General features: G+C 45.8%; 1 protein-coding gene across 1 annotated transcript in view; it reads right to left on the bottom strand.

Moving 5' to 3' along the window:
- SLC9A4 (solute carrier family 9 member A4) overlaps nt 1–18,320 on the bottom strand; it is a 54,113-nt gene extending 35,793 nt beyond the window's left edge. The window contains exons 1-2 of the mRNA XM_043468046.1: nt 17,586–18,320; nt 11,348–11,811 (exon numbers count right to left, since the gene is read on the bottom strand). Coding sequence (XP_043323981.1) covers nt 11,348–11,811; nt 17,586–17,841 — 720 coding nt within the window. The 5' untranslated portion in view covers nt 17,842–18,320. The remainder of the gene's footprint in view (nt 1–11,347; nt 11,812–17,585) is intronic.
- Between the last annotated feature and the right edge of the window lie 694 nt (nt 18,321–19,014).

Below are 19,014 nucleotides of genomic sequence, written 5' to 3'. Positions count from 1 at the left end.
CAATCCCTGGGTCGGGAAGATCCCCTGGAGAAGGAAATGGCAATCCACTTGAGTATTCATGCTGGGCAATTCCAAGGACAGGGAAGCCTGGTGGGCTACAGTCTATGGGGTTACAAAGAGTCAGACATGACTTAACGACTAAAAATCAACAAATATGTGTGTGTGTGTATATATATATCAATTCAGTATATTACTGAATCACCTTGCTATATATCTGAAACTAAAAATCAACAAATATGTGTGTGTGTATATATATATCAATTCAGTATATTACTGAATCACCTTGCTATATATCTGAAACTAACACAACACTGTAAATAAACTACACTTCAATTTAAATTAGGAAAAAAAGCTTTAAAAAATGACAGAAGGGAAGAAACTTTTACCCTACTTCTAAAGAAAGGTCAGAAAATTTAACAAAGAGTGGCAGGATTTTATTCATTTAGGACCCAGCAAAGCAGTTTCTTTAAGGAGCTTCTTTCAATCTAAAAAGCCTGACACTCCTTCTCAGCTTAAAACACGATAGGTTAAAGGACAGATCATACTCCATAGCTGCTGTTACCACCTACCGGCCAATGACTTTCAAATACGCATCTCCCTCCAATCTCTCTCCCAGGCTCTAGACTCCTATTTCTAAAACTAGGGAAAATTTCTTTTCAGTGGGCTGACGGTATCTCAGACTTAGCAGTTCAGAACTAAGAGTGATCTTGTCAAAGTGTTAGTCACTCAGTCATGTCCAACTCTTTGCGACCCCATGGACTGTAGCCCACCAGGCTTCTCTATCCATGGGATTCTCTAAGCAGGAATATGGAGTGAGTCTTCAAATGGAGAGTGCCATTCCCTTCTCCAAGGGATCTTCCCAAGCCAGGGATGGAACTTGGGTCTCCCTCACTGCACGCAGATTCTTTACCGTCTGAGTCACCAGGGAAGGCCCAATAGTGATCACTCACCGAAATCTGCTCCGCACCCCTGATCCCATCAAGGAACCAACCAGCCTGACATCTCTCATTACCTCCATGCCAACTTGAGGCAGATGCCCAGAGGGCTGATTTCACCATCTGGCATTAGTCCACCTACAGGACCAGATGGGGATCTGATCCCAGGTTAAGGGCTCAGCCCCGCAGGACAGCCCCTCCTCTGCTTCAGATGCCCAGCACAAGTAAGCCCAGGTTGTCATCTGGGTTTCTGACTCACCAGCCATGGATCCTCCTTGGGGTTGGTTAATTTGCTAGAATGGCTCACAGAACTCAGAGAAACATCTTGCTAACTTGATGACTGGCTTACTACAGAAGGAACAGCCAGATGGAAGAGATTCTTAGGACAGAGGATGGGGGCAGGGCTGTGGGGCTCCTGTGCCCTCCCCAGGACCACCACCCTCCCCAAATCTCCGCCAACCTGAAAGTTCTCCAAAGCCAATCCTCTAGGCTTTTTATGGAGGCTCCGTTACACAGGCTAGGTTGATTAAATCACTGGTCATGGGTGACTGACTTTAATCCAGTTCAGCTCCCTTTCCTGGAGGTGGGAGTGGGGAGGCTTAAGGAGGGAGACTGAGAAGTCCAACTCCTTAATCATAAGGCTGATTCCACTGGCAACCAGCCATCTTCCTAAGGTTATGTAGGGGCTTTCCAAAAGTCACCTCATTTGCATAACAGCTCTCTTCACTTAGGAAATTCCAAGGGTTTTAATGAGCTCAATGCCCTGAATGAGCATGAGCTGGTTGGATGGCATCACTGACTCAATGGACATGAGTTTGAGCAAATTCTGGGAGATGGTGAAGGACAGGGAAGCCTGGCGTGCTGCAGTATATGGAGATGGGTTGCAAAGAGTTGGACACAACTGAGCAACTGACAACAGTAGCAATGCCCTGAATGGAGACAAAGACCAAATATATATGTTTCTCCTTGTAAATCATAATATTACAAACACCAAAGGTCTGTACTTAACTCTGTGCCAGGAGTTGTTTTAAATGTTTACGTGTATCAACTCACTTGAACCCTCAGACATCCTGGTCTCCAGTTTGCAGAGAGGAAACTGAGGGTCAGAGGGGTTAAGTCATTCAACTGAAGTCACACAGTTTGCAGGTAAAGAAGCCAGGACTTGAACTAGGGCATATGGTCTCCCTGTCCATGCTCATGGGCACAGTTTACTGCCTCTTGAATGGGATGTTCCTGGAGCTAGGATTTCTTTGAGGCAGGAAAATATTAATATAAACCAGAGAGACTTATGGTGGAAAATTCACCCCCAAATGAAAGTTTTTAAAAATCTTTTCCAAATTAGACAGTTTCCTCTGGCAAGCTGTTCCCTGCCATCCTAGCTTGCTTTGAATTTACCACGTCATCCATACCACCTGGGTCAGGACTATCCTCTGGAGAAGGAAATGATAATCCACTCCAATATTCTTGTTCCCATGGATAGAGGAGCCTGGCGAGCTACAGTCCATGGGATCGCAAAGTCAGACACAACCGAGTGACTAAGCATGCAAGAAGCAAAAGTATGTAAAATACCTGCCAATGTGGCTCAGAAACTTTCAGGGGTTCCTTCTACCACTCTCTCATCCACTGTGTTCCCAAAGAATGGACTACAGTGGCAGCAAGATGCCAAATGAAGACATTATCAGAGTAAGGAGAAAAACTAGAGGAGAAGAAAGTAGGGAAACAGCGAGCAAGGGGTGAAGAGACAGCATGGAGTAGCAGTTAGAAGCAGAGATGCTCTGGAGCCAGGCTGCCCAGGTTCAAATCTCAGCCTTGGCCAAGTGGACTTGGGGTCCTCTCAGTGAGGTGGAGGAGGGGGGATGTAGGGACTTCTCAGTGAGTTGGGAGGGGCTGTAGGGACCCCTCAGATGAGGTGGAGGAGGGGATGCTGAGACCTCTCAGTGAGGTCGAGGAGGAGGGTATGGGGTGAGATGGGAGGCGATAGGAACCTTGGTGGCCTTCAGTTCAGTTCAGTTCAGTTCAGTCGCTCAGTCGTGTCTGACTGTTTGCAATCCCATGAACCTTGCTGCTTATTCAGCAAACTGATGCAGGAAAACCAGGAAGGAATACAAATATAAGAACAAAGGGCCTACAGTACCTGAAGAAGTGCCATATTTAAAACCAAATGCCTACTAAGAGGGAGCTAACCAGCACAGGCATCCATGAGTTCAGTTCAGTTCAGTTCAGTTCAGTTGCTCAGTCGGGTCTTACTCTTTGTGACCCCATGGACTACAGCACACCAGGCTTCCCTGTCCATCACCAACTCCTGGAGCTTACTCAGACTCATGTCCATTAAGTCAGTGATGCCATCCAACCAACTCATCCTCTGTTGTCACCTTCTTTTCCCACCTTCAATCTTTCCCAACATCAGGGTCTTTTCCAATGAGTCAGCTCTTCACATCAGGTAGCTAAAGCATTAGAGTTTCAGCTTCAACATCAGTCCTTCCAATGAATATTCAGGACTGATTTCCTTTAGGATGGACTGGTCAGATCTCCTTGCAGTCCAAGGGACTCTCAAGAGTCTTCTCCAACACCACAGTTCAAAAGCATCAATTCTTCGGTGCTCAGCTTTCTTTAGAGTCCAACTCTCACATCCATACATGACCCCTGGAAAAACCATAGCCTTTACTAGACAGATCTTTGTTGGCAAACTAATGTCTGCTTTTTAATATGCTGTCTAGGTTGGTCATAACTTTCCTTCCAAGCAGCAAGCGTCTTTTAATTTCATGGCTGCAATCACCATTCACAGTGATCTTGGAGCCCCCAAAAATAAAGTCTGACACTGTTTCCACTGTCTCCCCATCTATTTCCCATGAAGTGATGGGACCAAATGCCATGATCTTAGTTTTCTGAATGTTGAGCTTTAAGCCAACTTTTTCACTCTCTTCTTTCACTTTCATCAAGAGGCTCTTTAGTTCTTCTTCACTTTCTGCCATAAGGGTGGTGCCATCTGCATATCTGAGGTTATTGATATTTCTCCTAGCAATCTTGATTCCAGCTGTGCCTCATCCAGCCCAGCGTTTCTCATGATGTACTCTGCATATAAGTTAAATAAACAGAGTGACAATATTCCTTTTCCTATTTTCAACTGGTCTGTTGTTCCATGTTCAGTTCTGTTGCTTCCTGAACTGCCTACAGATTTCTCAAGAGGCAGGTCAGGTGGTCTGGTATTCCCATCTCTTGAAGAATTTTCCAGTTTATTGTGATCCACACAGTCAATGGCTTTGGCAAGAGTTGGTGTGATATAAAACAACAGCCAGCGTTCATGGGGTTCTCCCTGCATGCTGAGCACTCACTGGTCTAAAAGCTTAACAGGAATTTTCTAGTGGTCTTAAGAGCTAAGTAATACCATCATGATAATTTTATAGAACTCTGGCACAGAGATGACCAGAATCTTTCCTGGATCCACACGCTGGACTTGGCCAAACAAGCCAACTCTGTTTTGGAGAAAGACTGCTAGATTTCCTGCCCACTGGACATGAGCCCAGCCTCCTCATCGGGAACATGTGTGTTCTCTCCTGTCTTTCCAGCTCCATGAATTGAACATTCAAAGGGTAAGAATAAGAGAGAAGAGAAAGGGGGACTTCCCTGGCGGCTCAGTGGTAAAGAATCCACCTGCCAATGCAGGACACACAGGGTCGATCCCTGGGTCAGGAAGATCTCACATGCCGATGAACAACTAAGCCCCCTCACCACAACTTTTGAGCTTCAGATCCCATGCTCTGCAACGAGAGGAGCCAACACAATGAGAAACCCATGCACTGCAATGGAGAGTAGCCCCCTGCTCACTGCAACTGGAGAAAAGCCTACGCATCAGTGAAAAGCCAACACAGCCAAATACAAATAAAACGAAAAAGAAGAAAAGAGAATGGGAAGAGACCTTCTTGTGCACCCACGTCTGGTCCATCATGGCCAGGCTGGAGGCCCTTCTGCAACTTTACTCCCTCTGCTATAGTTTCTTCATCTGTGAAATATGGTTATTCATCCAGGCCTGACAGTAAAAATCTAGGGATTGGATCAAATAGTAAATGCACAAGTGACCCCATACGGAGCCTGGACATAGCAGCTGCTTCTCTCTTTCTGCTGTGAAGTTGGCCACGAGATTCAGCTGAGGATGGGTGGTGGTTTAGTTGCTAAGTCGGGTCTGACTCTTGCGACCCCATGGACTGTAACCTGCCAGGATCCTCCATCTATGGGATTTCCCAGGCAAGAATACTGAAGTGGCCAGTTCCTTCTCCAGGGGATCTCCCTGACCCAGGGATTGAACCCATGTCTCCTGCACTGGCAGGAGGGTTCTTTACCACTGAGCCACCTGGGAAGCATCTGCTGAGGATACTAGTTATTATTTTAAAAGGTATTTGGGTTTTGTCTCTGCTTCCTCTGCCCACCACTAAGGAAGTTCTCATGATTAGAGTCATAACCTAAAACATGCAGCAAGAGGGAGAAGTTAAGTGGACAAGAAGCCTGGAGGGTTAGGGTCATCACTCTTTTCCATGCTTCTGCAACATCTTCCCTTCAGTGCCAGGCAGCCCTTCCGTGGATGAGGATCTGCAAAGTTGTCTCAAGTCACCCGCAAATCACAGGCCTCTCTCTGCTGACTCAGACTTTCTGCTGGAAGAGCCCGCGTGTGATGGCTGCCCTCCTCAATGAAAGGGTGGGTCCAAGCCCAGCGCTCAAAATACAACTGCCCTGCATTAAATACCAGTTGCTCTCAAACTGCTTTCTAAATCCAGCCCCGAGCTTCTCCAATTTCACGCAGGGATGCAGAAGGGCCCCAGCACACACTTAATATCACTGTGCTGTGGGTGACCACAGAGTGACCCGGAGTGACATGTGAGCAAGCCCCCATCTCAACCCGGAGCCAACGCCACAGCAGCTTCGCCGCGTGGAGGTCATAGCAGGGCCCTTCGCAGATACTCTGGTCAGCCGAAAATTGCAATTTTATTTTGAAATGATCATTTAAAAAAAAAGTCCAAGTGGAAGCAATTAAACTTTGGGAAAGTCAAACAAATGTCATCAGCAAAGAATCCCAAAGCCGTGATGGGTCTAGATGTAAAATCTAGAGACAATTCAGGCTAAAGTGAGTCTCAAGTTCAGAGGTAGCCAGAGAGATAGCAGAGCCCCGTGTTTTCATGGCCACCTGATGCAAAGAGCTGACTCATTGGAAAAGAGCTTGATGCTGGGAAAGACTAAAGGCAAGAGAAGAGGGTGACCGAGGATGAGATGGTTGGAAGGCATCACCAATTCAATGGACATGGATTTTAGCAAACTCTGGGAGATAGTGAAGGAAAGGGTCCATGGGGGTCACAAAGAGTCAGACATGACTTAGCAACCGGACAACAATAAAGACTATGTCTCGGCAAGAAAGCTTACAGGTTGCATCAAGAAAGAGATTGTTCTATGAAAATTAAGTGAGGTGATACTGTCATTTCTAAGTTTCTCTAACTGTGGAGCCCTATACCAAGATCACAGGTGTAAAGGCTTTTACCAAGGCTACAGATGTGGAACCCTGTACCAAGGTCACCTTTGGAAGTGACTGAGCCCCATAGCAACCGTTGCCTTGAATTCCCCTGACCTGAATCAGACAGCTCCTGGGACTGCATATCAGGTAAAAATGCCCACCCTATAGGATCCTAACCAATCAACTAATGTCAGCCTTCCAGCAGGAGTTTCCTCTGTCTTGAGGCTATAATAATTGGCTACTAGCCCATGAAAGGTGTTGGCTCTCCCTTGCGATGGCCCACTGTTCTTAACAGCATCTCTCACTCTAAAAGACTCTATTCACCTCTCATTCTGTCTTGTGTCTGCAAATCCTTCTCCACCTGGTGCACAGACCATGACGCTAAAGATTTATGAAGAGGAAGTAGAATAATGACCTCATGATGGGTTGCCAAGAGGCCTTACATGGCATTACAGTCAGCAAGGGACCCCAAGGAACTTGGATATGAGTATAATGAGATGACCTCTGGAGGCATCATAGCTCAGAGAGGCTGCCTTAGGAGGGGGAACTGGTTCCCAGCTGACGTCCCTTATTCTACTGTAAGAAAATCCAAAGTAAGAGAGCATCTAAAGAAAGAAAGGGTGAGGGAAAGGGGATCTCCAAGATGAGCCTAGCCCAGCCCTTTCCCAAATGTAAACATTTTACATACAGATGGGTCAGTTTCTCGCCACTTAAAGGCCATGATCCAGGAGTTCTCAAACACTAGCCATTGTCTGAGGTGCTGGTTAAAAATACAGATTCCCAGGCTCCATTCCCAGAGGGTGTGGATCGGTGGGTCTGGGGTGGGGTTTGGATGTCTGAGTGCCCATCAGACCCCCTTGGGGGATTCTGAGGCACACAGCTTGAGGGCCACATGCTGAGAAATGAGCTCTCTGAATGGGTTGGCAGGCTGGAGTCCAGGGTCCTATGGCGACTCGCTGACAACGTGGTCTTCTGAGATGTTCACCCAGCAGGAAAGCTTGTGCCAGTCTGATGAGCCTGGAGTCATGCTCACTTAGACATTGTCATTATGAATAAGTGAAGTGATTTCTAATTTCAAGTGTGGGTCTCTCACACCTGGTGAATCCACCCCCATATCTTGGATTATTTTCAAAGCCTTCCCCTGCCCCCAGTGCTATCTATTTTGACAGCAAATTCTCACATAAAATATCGTGTGCCAGGATGAACAAGGTCCTACCGTAGAGCCCAGGGAGCTATAGTCAATATCTCGGGATAAACCACAATGGAAAAGAATTTTAAAAGGAAGGTATGTATGTATACACCTGAGTCTCTTTGCTGTACATCAGAAGTTAACACAGCATTGTAAATCGGCTACACTTCAACAAAACTCATACATGAAAATTCTAAAAAGAGAAAATAAAGAAAATTATGACTAACAATACTAAAAAAAACTGTGTGCTGGGTGACTTACACAATTAATTGTAAAAGGGGGAAAATTTTTTTAAAAGTTTGTATGATTTTTGGTTACATACAATGTCAGAAAGCAAAATATGAAACCCAGGGCCATAAAAAATATAATAGGTTTGACTACATACAAATTTAAAACTTTTACAGGATACCAAGATTTTAAAAAATTAAGGAACAGAATGGGAGAAAATATTTGCTTTTTATGTAGCATCCAAAAGTTTAAAATTTAGAAAGTTTAAAAAGTTCCTTTTTAAAGTTTTCTTTAAAAAACAAAGAAAAAAAAAAAAAGACCAGCAAATGGTCTCAAAGAAAAGTGGACAAAAATCAGCGTTTGCATACAATAATTGGGACACACTTATTAAATATGATTCATTGTTTATATGAAATCCAAGTTTAAGTGGGTGTCCTATATATTTATTTAAGTCTGACAATCCTGAGAGGACATGAACCTCCAATTTGCAGGATAAGAAACACTAATGATCTACAATTGTTGAAAAGATGCTTAATCATCATGCAAATTACAACAAACACGTGTCATCCTTTTTTTCTCATTAGATGGGAAAACATTAAGAAAACAAGGCCCTTTGTTGACAGTAACACAAGGAAATATGCATTTATTAATAACACATTTTCTATGGAAATATAAGCCCATAAAGATTTCCAGGAAATCTTGGCAGCTGTGTACATAAAAACTGAAGTTAAGGTTTAATATTTTATGTGGTAAAATGGGGCGGGGTCCTGAGAGACCCTACTGCAAGCTGCCCCGGCAACCTGACACCACAGTAAGGTCCTCCAGCCAATAAGCTCCTTATTCAGGGACCGGTGCTTGCATATCCACGTGAACTGGGGGCCAGTTCCCCACCAGCTTGCAGAATTACTCAGAAGAATTTGATAAAAAATAGATACATGTATAACTGAATCACTTGGCTGTACACCTAAAACTGATACAACATTGTTAATCAATTACACTCCAATATAAAAAAAAATTCTAAAAAAGAGCCAAGAACCTCCTCTCATTCTCATTATTGCCACCCAAGTGGCTAGCATAGTGCCTAGAACAAAACAGGTGCCAGATAAATGTTTAAGAAAAAAGTCAAGCACATCTTTCCCTAGGAACCAGGAGGTACCCCATCCTTCTAACAGTGTCTTCTGCAGACACTGAGAGCTCACGATGTTTCCAAGTGCAGCTCCCACGTGACCCTGTGGGACGTGTCCTGTCCTCCTCCCCTGAGCTGTGAGTATAAGTGACTAATACACTGTCACTAGTCTCAGTTGTTAACTGTTGGAGTCACTCCTTAACCCTCGGTGGGAATCCCTCCTTTATCAGCTGAAGGAAGAAGAGGTGATTAGAACAGCATCTCTCAACTTTTTAGGTGTGCCTACCTTTAAAGACTTTATTTTTTTAGATTTTTTCCAGCATGGACCATTTTTAAAATCTTTATCAAATTTGTTACAATATTGCTTCTGTTTCATGTATTTTTTTTTTTTTTTTTTTTGCTGTGAGGCATGCAAGATCTTAGCTCCCCAACCAGAGGTCGCACCCTTACCCCCCTGCACTGGAAAGTGAAGTCTTAACCATTGGCCCACCAGGGGAGCCCCCAAGTACAACTACTTTTTAACCCAGAAACTTTACTTTCAAAAAACTATCCAATATAAAGGCACACAAGTACAAAAGAGAGATGCATGTAGAAACAAGAATACTTATTGCAGTATTGTTTTTGAAAGTGAAAAATTGGCAAGCATGGGAATATCCATCCATGGAGAAATGGCTAAATAAATCACTGCAAATGTCATCTATGAAATACTGCAACAGTGGAAAAGATCTAGAAAGAAGTCTAAGATTTGTTACGTCTAAGCATACATCTGATGTAATCCCACCCAGTTTATGTAGAATCATGCAAGGAGATCCAACCAGTCAATCCTAAAGGAAATCAACCCTGAATATTCACTGGAGGACTGATGCTGAAGCTGAAGCTCCAATACTTTGGCCACCTGATGTGAAGAAGTGACTCACTGGAAAAGACCCCGATGCTGGGAAAGACTGAAGGCAGGAGAAGTGGATGGCAGAGGATGAGATTGTTAGATGACATCACCGACTCAGTGGACGTGAGTTTGCGCAAATTCCAGGAGATAGGGAAGGACAAGGAAGCCTGGAGTTCTCCAATAAAACCTAGCGACTGAACAACAACAACACTTACATATGCATATGTATATGCCTGTGTTCCAGATAAAGGCTGGAAGGGATATGGAAACTGGATCCGGGGGGCGAGGAGAGAGCCAGGCGGAGGCTTTTGTTTTATGCGGTGTAATTTTGTACTGTTGGAGTCTTTTACACTGAAAGTGCATTCTAGTATTTGTTATGTGATGTGATATCAGTGTAAAAATAAGAAAAGTGCATCACAGTTCATACAAAATCACGGAGACTAACCCCTGGTGAAGGTTTACAGTAACATAAGGAAACCGCAGTGCAACAGCCAGTCTAGAATATTCCAGCACCTCTAGCCAAAGACACCTCTGGGTTGATGCTCTGTGCTGATCTGGCCTGTAAACCCTTCTCCGCTTCTCTCCCGAAGGACTCCTAAGCAAAGGTGCCCCCTCACATTCTCTATGAGAGTCACACAGCTGAGACTGACAGACAAGCCAATGCATTCGTGCAAATCCACCATCATCTCTCTCCCGACCCCTATCTTTTATTTAACTTCATCATCTAAATCAGGACTTAAGAAAGAAATCTAAAAGGTGAGGTCTGATGCTGAGAGAACATTAAATTCGAACTACTGCTTCTCTCAGGCTTCCCAGCTGTCAATGGTAAAGAATCCACCTGCCAAGGCAGGAGACACAAGAGACACAGGTTCAACCACTGGATTGGGACGATCCCCTGGAGAAGGGAATGACAACCCGCTCCAGTATTCCTGCCTGGAGAATCCCATGGACAGCGGAGCCTGCCAACTATAGTCCATGGGGTTGTAAAAGAGTTGGACACAACTTAGAAACTAAACAACAAGAATGTTGCTCGTGCCAGTGTGAAAACCCAGAAGAGCCTTTAGCAAGGGTTTCTGCAAAGTGAAAACCAGACTTAGGCATCCTCTCCTCTGTTTCTCTCTTTAAAGAAGATAGTGGGGATTTCCCTGGCAGTCCAGTGGTTAGGACTTTGCCTTCCAATGCAGGGGGTTGCAGGTTTAATCTCTGGTGGAGGCACTAATATCCCACATCCTTCTTGGGCAAAAAACACAAAACTTAAAACAGAAGCAATATTGTAACAAAGTCAATAGAGAGTTTTAAAATGGTCCACATCAAAAACAAAAACAAAAACCCCCCATAAATTAAAAAAAGAAGCTAGTGAAGGTGAGCAGTGTGGCAAGCCAGTGTGGGCACCCTGCAGATCCCAATGGCAGGGTGTGGCCAGGCCGCCCGGGGTCCACCTCTGTGCTGCCCGCTTCCCTCCCTGGGGTCCGTGGGGACATCTCACCACGCTGATGCCGTCATTGAGCAGGGCCTCCCCGAAGATCATCATGTATAGCTGCTCGTTCACATGCGCCTCCTCGAACACGGCCAGGACGGCCACCGGGTCCACGGCCGAGATGAGGCTCCCGAACAGCAGGTTCTGAAGCAGGTTGATGTCGCCCAGCCCAAAGGCCGGGACCTGGCAGATCAGGTAGAGTGAGAGGCCGATGCCGACGGCGTTGAGCAGCGCGCCCAGGCCCGCCCACCACAGGATGGAGCCGAGGTTCTCGAAGAAGGGACGCGTGGGCATGAAGTAGCCGCTCTCCAGGACGATGGGCGGGAGGAGGTACAAGAAATAGATGCTCGAGTCCATCACCGGCGGGGACTTGTGGTCGGTTCCGAAGATGACCGCGCCTACCAGCGCCCCCACGAGGATGAGCAGGCAACTCTCCGGCATGAGGCCGGGTAGCCTGCGGTGGAGGTGGAAGCCTGCGGAGCAGAGAACCACGATGAGAGGTGGGCAGGTAACCCGGCTCTGGCCGCTGGGACACCAGGGGAGGTGGGTGCCAGGGGCCTTTCAGAGTCACGCGGATGGGTATCCAGGCAAGCCAGTACGCATTCCCCAGCCTCAGCATCCTGTCTGGAGCTTGACAAGATCAAGTGCTTCCCACACCCTCTGCAGGTTCTAGAATCCTCTCAGTCCCTCTGTGCCCTCCTGCCTCCTCCTGCTTTCTGCCTCCTCCATCCTGAGGGCTATGAGAGGGAGAACTCTGCTCTCATGCAAAACCCGCCTTTGAAGCTCAAGCAAGAGTCTTGAGGGATCCACAGGACAAACTAGCGAATTTGACAAAAAATAAGCAGCTTCACAGGTATAGAGAACAAACTAGTAGTTACCAGTGGTGAGGAGGACGGAGGAAGGGTAAGATATAGGTAGGGGAGTAAGAGGTGCAAACCATTAGGTGAAGTTTAAGCTACAAGGGTGTATTGTACAGCGTGGAGAATACAGCCAATATTTTATAATAACTATAAATAGAGCATTTCTTCCCAGGTGTTGCTAGTGGTACAGAACCCACCTGCCAATGCAGGAGATGAGAAAGACACAGGTTCTGATCCCTGGGTCGGGAAGATCTCCTGGAGAAGGAAATGGCAACCCATTCCAGTATTCTTCTTTGGAGAATTCCATGGACAAAGGAACCCGGCTGGCTACAGTCCATAGGGTTGAAAAGAGTCGGACACAACTGAAGACTTAGCACCCATGCATAAATGGAATATAACCTTTAAAAATTATGAATCACTATGTTGTATACCTGTAACTTATATATACACCTGCACTTCAACTAAAATTAAAATAGAACAAGCATTTTTAACTTAAAAAAAAGGTCTATCATGGGGATTTAACACCAGCTCCTTCCAAACTTACACCTCCTTCTCAACCAAACTGATAAATAAAGATGAAAAATCTTTGTTTCCCTGATTTAACCAATGACAGGCATTTAACCAATGACAGGCTGGCTGGCTGCCACCCAGTCAGCCACTTAAGAGGAGGTCAAGTGGCATTCTTATGGGGACTCTATCACCTCTGCTCCTTCATGCAGCAGCAACCTATTTTATCACTTATGTCTTCCACTCGCTGCCCCTGACGCATATCTACTCTTCTCCACTCCCGTGGCTTTCACTGAGGGCAGGGCCTCTCCACTTCTCATCCATGCACTGCAGTGTCTTCCTGACCTCCTACTTCACCCCCCATCTCCCAGCCCATTCCACATCCTGCTGCTAGGTGTTCTACACCATGTATAACTGGGTGTCGAATCCCCAGTGAAGGGATACAGGTCCGTGGGATGATAAAAAGTCAGACACGACTGAGCAGCCGAACAACAACAAGGACTTACACAGTCAAATAACAGAAGGGAAGGCATTTTAGAAGGGGGGAGAACTCAGAGAGAAATAGGGAAGAGTCAGGAATAGCCCAGCTAGATAGTTTCAAAAATATCTTCGTTCATTGAGTAGATTCACCTTGTTACTGAGTCCAAACTTGCTCTGCTCACTGCGCTAGGAGATGAGGTATTGAGGCAAGGAATGGCAACTTTATTTGGAAAGTTGGCAGATGGAGAAGATGGCAAAAGAGTGTCTCAAAATAACTCTCTTTGGGGGTCTGGATGCCAGTTTCTTTTGTAAAACACAGAGACAGAGGAGGTGAGGAATTAAAGTAAAAAGCCCTATAATCTTGCAAATATCTCCTGGGGTGTCTAGCGTTGAGAGGGGATGTGTTAATTTCTTCCTTCCTGCAGCCATCCACAGGTGGACCCAGTCAGGGGGTTTCCCTGAACAAAGGCACTTTGGTTTAACCTTCAGGCCGAGGGGCTGGGTTCACCGAGGTAAGCCCTTATGTACAGACAGTATCCCCTGAGTGAACAGACGCAACGAGAAGCAAAGGTTAAAGTAAAAGAAACAGATCCGACCTGTAGTCAGATTTTGTTCTTCCCTGCAACAGTCTGACTGGAGCACATTTTAATTGGGAAGATTATTAGGGGAAGAGTTGCAAGACGATTTTGAGCTAAACAATGGAGGGCATGAAATTCAAGGCTAATTCAAGTGTTAGTCCCTCAGTCGTGTCTGAATCTATGCAACCCTACGGACTGCATGTAGCCCACCAGGCTCCTCCGTGCATGGGATTCTCCAGGCAAGAATGCTGGAGTGGGTTGCCATTTCCTTTCTCCCTCCCATTGGCCTTGGGGGCCATGGACCGTCTTCTTAGGAATTTTCAGATTCAGAGTTTGTGGGCTTCCCTGACCACAGTTGTGAATTTCTCCATCTACCATTAGCAGGCAGCTTAATACAATGGGCTTTAATTAGTATCCAGAGACACGCCAAACCACACCTCCCACCCACTGGCTTTAAGACCAGTTTAAGCTCTCCCTCTAGAGTGCTGCTTTCTCTGTTTCTTTTTTTTTTTTCTTATTTATTTATTTTTGGCTGTGCAGCTTTGCTGCATGAGGGCTTTCTTCAGTTAAGGTGGGTGGAAGCTACTCAAGTTGCGGTGCTCAGGCTTCTCACTGTGGCGGCTTTTTTTGGTTACAGAGCACGGGCTGTAGTGTATAGGCTTCAGTAGTTGTGGCACACAGGCTCGGTTGCCCCGCAGCATGTGGAATCTTCCTGGACCAGGGATCGAACCCGTGTCCCCTGCACTGGCAGGCAGATTCTGAAGCACTGGACCCCCAGGGAAGCGCTCTCCATTTCTTACTAACAGTTTCCTTCTTCTCCTTCTCCCCTCTCTTGCTCCTTTTACTTCTTCAATGAGTGCTTATTTTAATCACTCTTAACTTTTATAATACATAAGGCAGGCAGAAGAGCCCCCGTGTGATTTTTTCCAGGCCCTGTGTCTCCCCTGGGCGGTCCTGCTTCCAGGAATTGAGTTTCCCGAAATGAGCCCGCGTCACCTGCCTGAACCTAAGAAGGTACATCTACACACAGGGCAGGAAGAGGGTTCGGCCTGTGAGTGGGCCCTTTCAGGGGAATCCTGGGTGAACTTCACATTTCACAGCTCTTCTCCTTTCCATAATGGACAAAACAGTCACTCACTTTTAGACTTTACAGTTTCAGGGCCTGAAATGTAAATGGCCACAGATAACTAAGTCCTGCCTGAAAGTCAAAGGTGGCCCTTGTTGGAGCACCTATGAGGCAGGACTAGACTCACTCACCCATCTTCTCCTTTGAAGCTGGGGACCGACATGATTCCCACACATTGCCTGGGTGCTCAATACATGTGTCTTGGTAGAAAGACCGAATAAAAGAATGAATGATAATACTAGCAATTATTAATCACATTTTGATTCAAGCTTTATAATATAGAATCTAAAAAATCTTTGTGGACTCCTTAAGTGTTTAAGTTTATGTCATTATTTTTTTTGCTATCATATATAAAGGATCCAGTCAATCCTAAAGGAAATCAACCCTGAATATTCATAGGTAGGACTGCTGCTAAGCTGAAGCTCCCATACTTTGGTCACCTGGTTCAAAGAGCTGACTCAATGGAAAAGACCCTGATGCTGGGAAAGACTGAGGGCAAGAGGAGAAGGGGCGACAGAGGATGAGATGGTTAGGTAGCATCACTGACTGAATGGACATGAGTTTGAGCAAACTCCGGGAGGTAGTGAAGGACAGGGAAGCCTGGTGTGCTGCAGTCCAAGGGGTTGTGAAGAAACCGGCATGACTTAGCGACTGAACAGCAACAACGATAAGCCCAGTACTTGGATCACGCTATGGATTCACTAAATTTGACCTTCATTTCAAGTCGCTCACTTGTGTCCAGCTCTTTGCAACCCCATGGACTATACAGTCCACGGAATTCTCCAGGCCAAAATACTGGAGTGGGTAGCCTTTCCCTTCTCCAGGGGAGCTTCCCAACCCAGGAATCGAACTGGGGCCTCCTGCATTGCAGACAGATTCTTTACCAACTGAGCTGTCAGGGAAGCCCTCTTTTCATGTACAATACAAAAATAATCTGAATTCTTAAAGGCCAGCAAATATGACATTGTTTTTCAATAGGCATGCTCCAACTGATAACCCACTTTGGTTGTCTTCTTTTTCTATAGCATGTTGAGTTGCATCCACATGAAAATCAAGATCATTTAGGCAGCAGGTCAATGAACAGCATCCTCACAGGCCTCTCAACTTGTAGACATAGTCTGGGCACATGCAACACCTCTAAAGGTCTGTCTGTGTTTTCTCGTGGTATAAAACATACACCGTGTGCATTGAGATGGTTAGTGGTATAGAATGGAAGCTTCTTTTCCATTAGAAAACCCTTATTTGCCCCAAGAAGAGATCTTAGGAATAATTTCACAGATGAACAAATGGAGATTAAAAAAGACAGCGTGACTAGCTAGTCAGTGGCGGATTTAGTTTCCTGGTTCCGGACCAACTTCATGCATTCCTGTGGAAAGGAAGGGAATGGGTGGGACCAGAATCACTGGCATTTTGACAAAGGACACCTCAAGGTCACAGAAGATCACTTGGACTGTTCTTAGCATCCGTGTGGCTGCAGGAAAGGTGGTAGACCCCTAGCTCTGAAGCGAGAATATCATCCCCTTGGGAAACCCCATGATTACTTGAGCACTTCTCAGGAATAATGTGAGACCCTCTGTGTCACTGGGTCATGTGACTGCACAAGAGTTCTTCAAACTGACAATTTATCTTCATACCTTATGAGCTCAAAATGAATGGCAGTTATGAAGGGCAGCTGATGAATATGCCAGTGCCCCCAACATCCACGAGGAGAGAGTTCACTGAAATGGCCAGCATCCCAAGTGAACTGTCTGATTTCTTGACTTAACTCACACTTCACAGCCATTCCAGACAAAACATATAAATCACCACCAACACACTTCGTTGTGTCTCCTTCAGTGAGACAATCTATCTACTCAAATAACAAAGTTTATCACTAAGGCAAAGGAGGTGTTACGCTTGACCATTGAGAAAATTGTATCCGCTTTCTACTCTGGAATACCTGTTTTTAAGGAGACAGGGGGGTGAAGTTGGGGATTAAATGGTCTCAGAGTGGAATCCATCACTTTGGCTGGAGGCAGTAAGAACCCTGGCTAGAATTCCACCCATTAGTTTGAATCCACTTTATCTCGCAGAAGAAACAAGTGCTCCCTTGGCTCCTCTTGGCTCAGGTGTAAACCAAGATTTTACTGACAGATATCATCTCTAATTCCACCCTCTCTCATCACTGAGGGATATAAGTTGCCACTGGTTGCCTTGTTTCCTGGTTTCTGTCAGTTTTCAAGGATCACACACCACTTTTAAAATTGAACAAAGAGAGTCATTGATGAAGCCCATGGTTCCATAGCCAAGAATGAAAAAAGCACATTTTACAGAAGAATCATTATGTGGGTCCTAAAATTTCCAGTGGGCATCACCCCAAGGTCAGCATACTTTACTCCGCATTTCTTAATGCACAGAACTTGAGATTTTTACATACCAAATAATGTCACATGGCTATCACCCTGAAGGGAGATGAAATAGAAACAACCTGGAGCCCAGAAGTAGGTTCTTAAATTTCATAGCACAACCTGAAGCAATAAATGGCCAGACAAAAATCAGTTATGACTTCCCCTTGAGTCAAGAGAATAGATTTTTATGTAATAGCAGCAATAGTTAAAATCCACTTGACCCACCATCTACAAGGCATTTATTTTCATACACATTATCTCACATAGAAAACAACTTCCCAAACCAGGTAATACACTCGGGGCCCTTACCTATTTTTGCAAGTGATGCTAGGAGTATCCAGAGGGTGACCTCGTAGGGAATTTGCACGTAGTCATAATCCAATGTGAAGACAGATATTGTCTCAGCTGGCTGGGAGCTGGCAGCAGCAAACCGAACATTAAGCTCACGCTGGGCAGAGGAGTCTGTGGATCTGTTCAACTTGGAAGATGCTCCACAACAGTGGAGGGTCGCTAGCAACAGGCACCAACTCCAAGGACCGAAAGGCACACGCGCCCGGACGCCCATGCTGCGGGCTCCTCTCGGGGCGTGCGCCCTGATCCGCCGCTCTTGTGAAGAGAGGAGGATTTTCAGAGCGCGCCAGCCTCCACCTGAGTCACAGGTGGTGCACACACAGTCCGTCGGTCATTCCGGGAAGAGCCCCAGCGTGTCACTGAGTTCCGAGTATAGATGGTTTCAGGTCACCTTTCGAGCATTTGTGTTCAGGCAACACAGTCTCTGACTCAAATGCATCCTGTCACTCAACAGACTCGAGAAAGCCCGGGGAACTAACTACCTGTGTGACTTCCATCCGATCGTGATTCGAAGAGCAATTTGTGGAGCAGAAATACCTGTTCCTTTAAAGCTGTCTCTTCACGTCACTGCACACTGGTTTCATTTTGTGAGCGAAAATTAAAAAGAACACCATGGTATGCAATCCAGGAGTCACTAGGGCCCTCCTAACCAGGAAGAGGGTCCTTCCCTCTCTCCCAGAAACCTGGGCTGCACTTGCTCCTTCTCTCCTCCCCCTGCTAGCTCCCTTGTTTGAATGGCCAAGGCTGCAGGTAGCTCTTGACCCACACTTAATTATTTGTTCAGATTGGACTTCTGTAATGAAATGCTTTCCCTGAGTTCTCTGGCAGTTACACTGCTGACACCTCGTGGGCAGCCTCAGTACTACACCTTGGAAGGTTCAATTAACAATTAAGTATTAGTCAAGGCTATGGTTTTTCCAGGAGTCATGTATGGATGTGAGAGTTGGACTATAAAGAAAGCTGAGCACCGAAGAATTGATGCTTTTGACCTGTGGTGTTGGAGAAGACTCTTGAGAGTCCCATGGACTGAAAGGAGATCCAACCAGTCCCTCCTAAAGGAGATCAGTCCTGGGTGTTCATTGGAAGGACTGATGCTGAAGCTGAAACTCCAATACTTTGGCCACCTCATGCAAAGAGCTGACTCGTTTTTTCAAATGAGAGCCTGATACTGGGAAAAATTGAGGGCAGGAGGAGAAGGGGATGACAGAGGATGAGATGGTTGGATGTCATCACTGACTCAATGAACGTGAGTTTGAGTAAGCTCTGGGAGTTGGTGATGGACAGGGAGGCCTGGTGTGCTGCGGTTCACGGGGTCACAAAGAGTCGGACACGACTGAGCGACTGAACTGAACTGAACTGATTCGTCATTTCAGTGGTGTCCGACTTT

This window comes from Cervus canadensis, chromosome 5, assembly GCF_019320065.1.
Source record: "Cervus canadensis isolate Bull #8, Minnesota chromosome 5, ASM1932006v1, whole genome shotgun sequence".
Taxonomy (NCBI): domain Eukaryota; kingdom Metazoa; phylum Chordata; class Mammalia; order Artiodactyla; family Cervidae; genus Cervus; species Cervus canadensis.
This window is presented reverse-complemented; position numbering and strand designations above follow the sequence as displayed.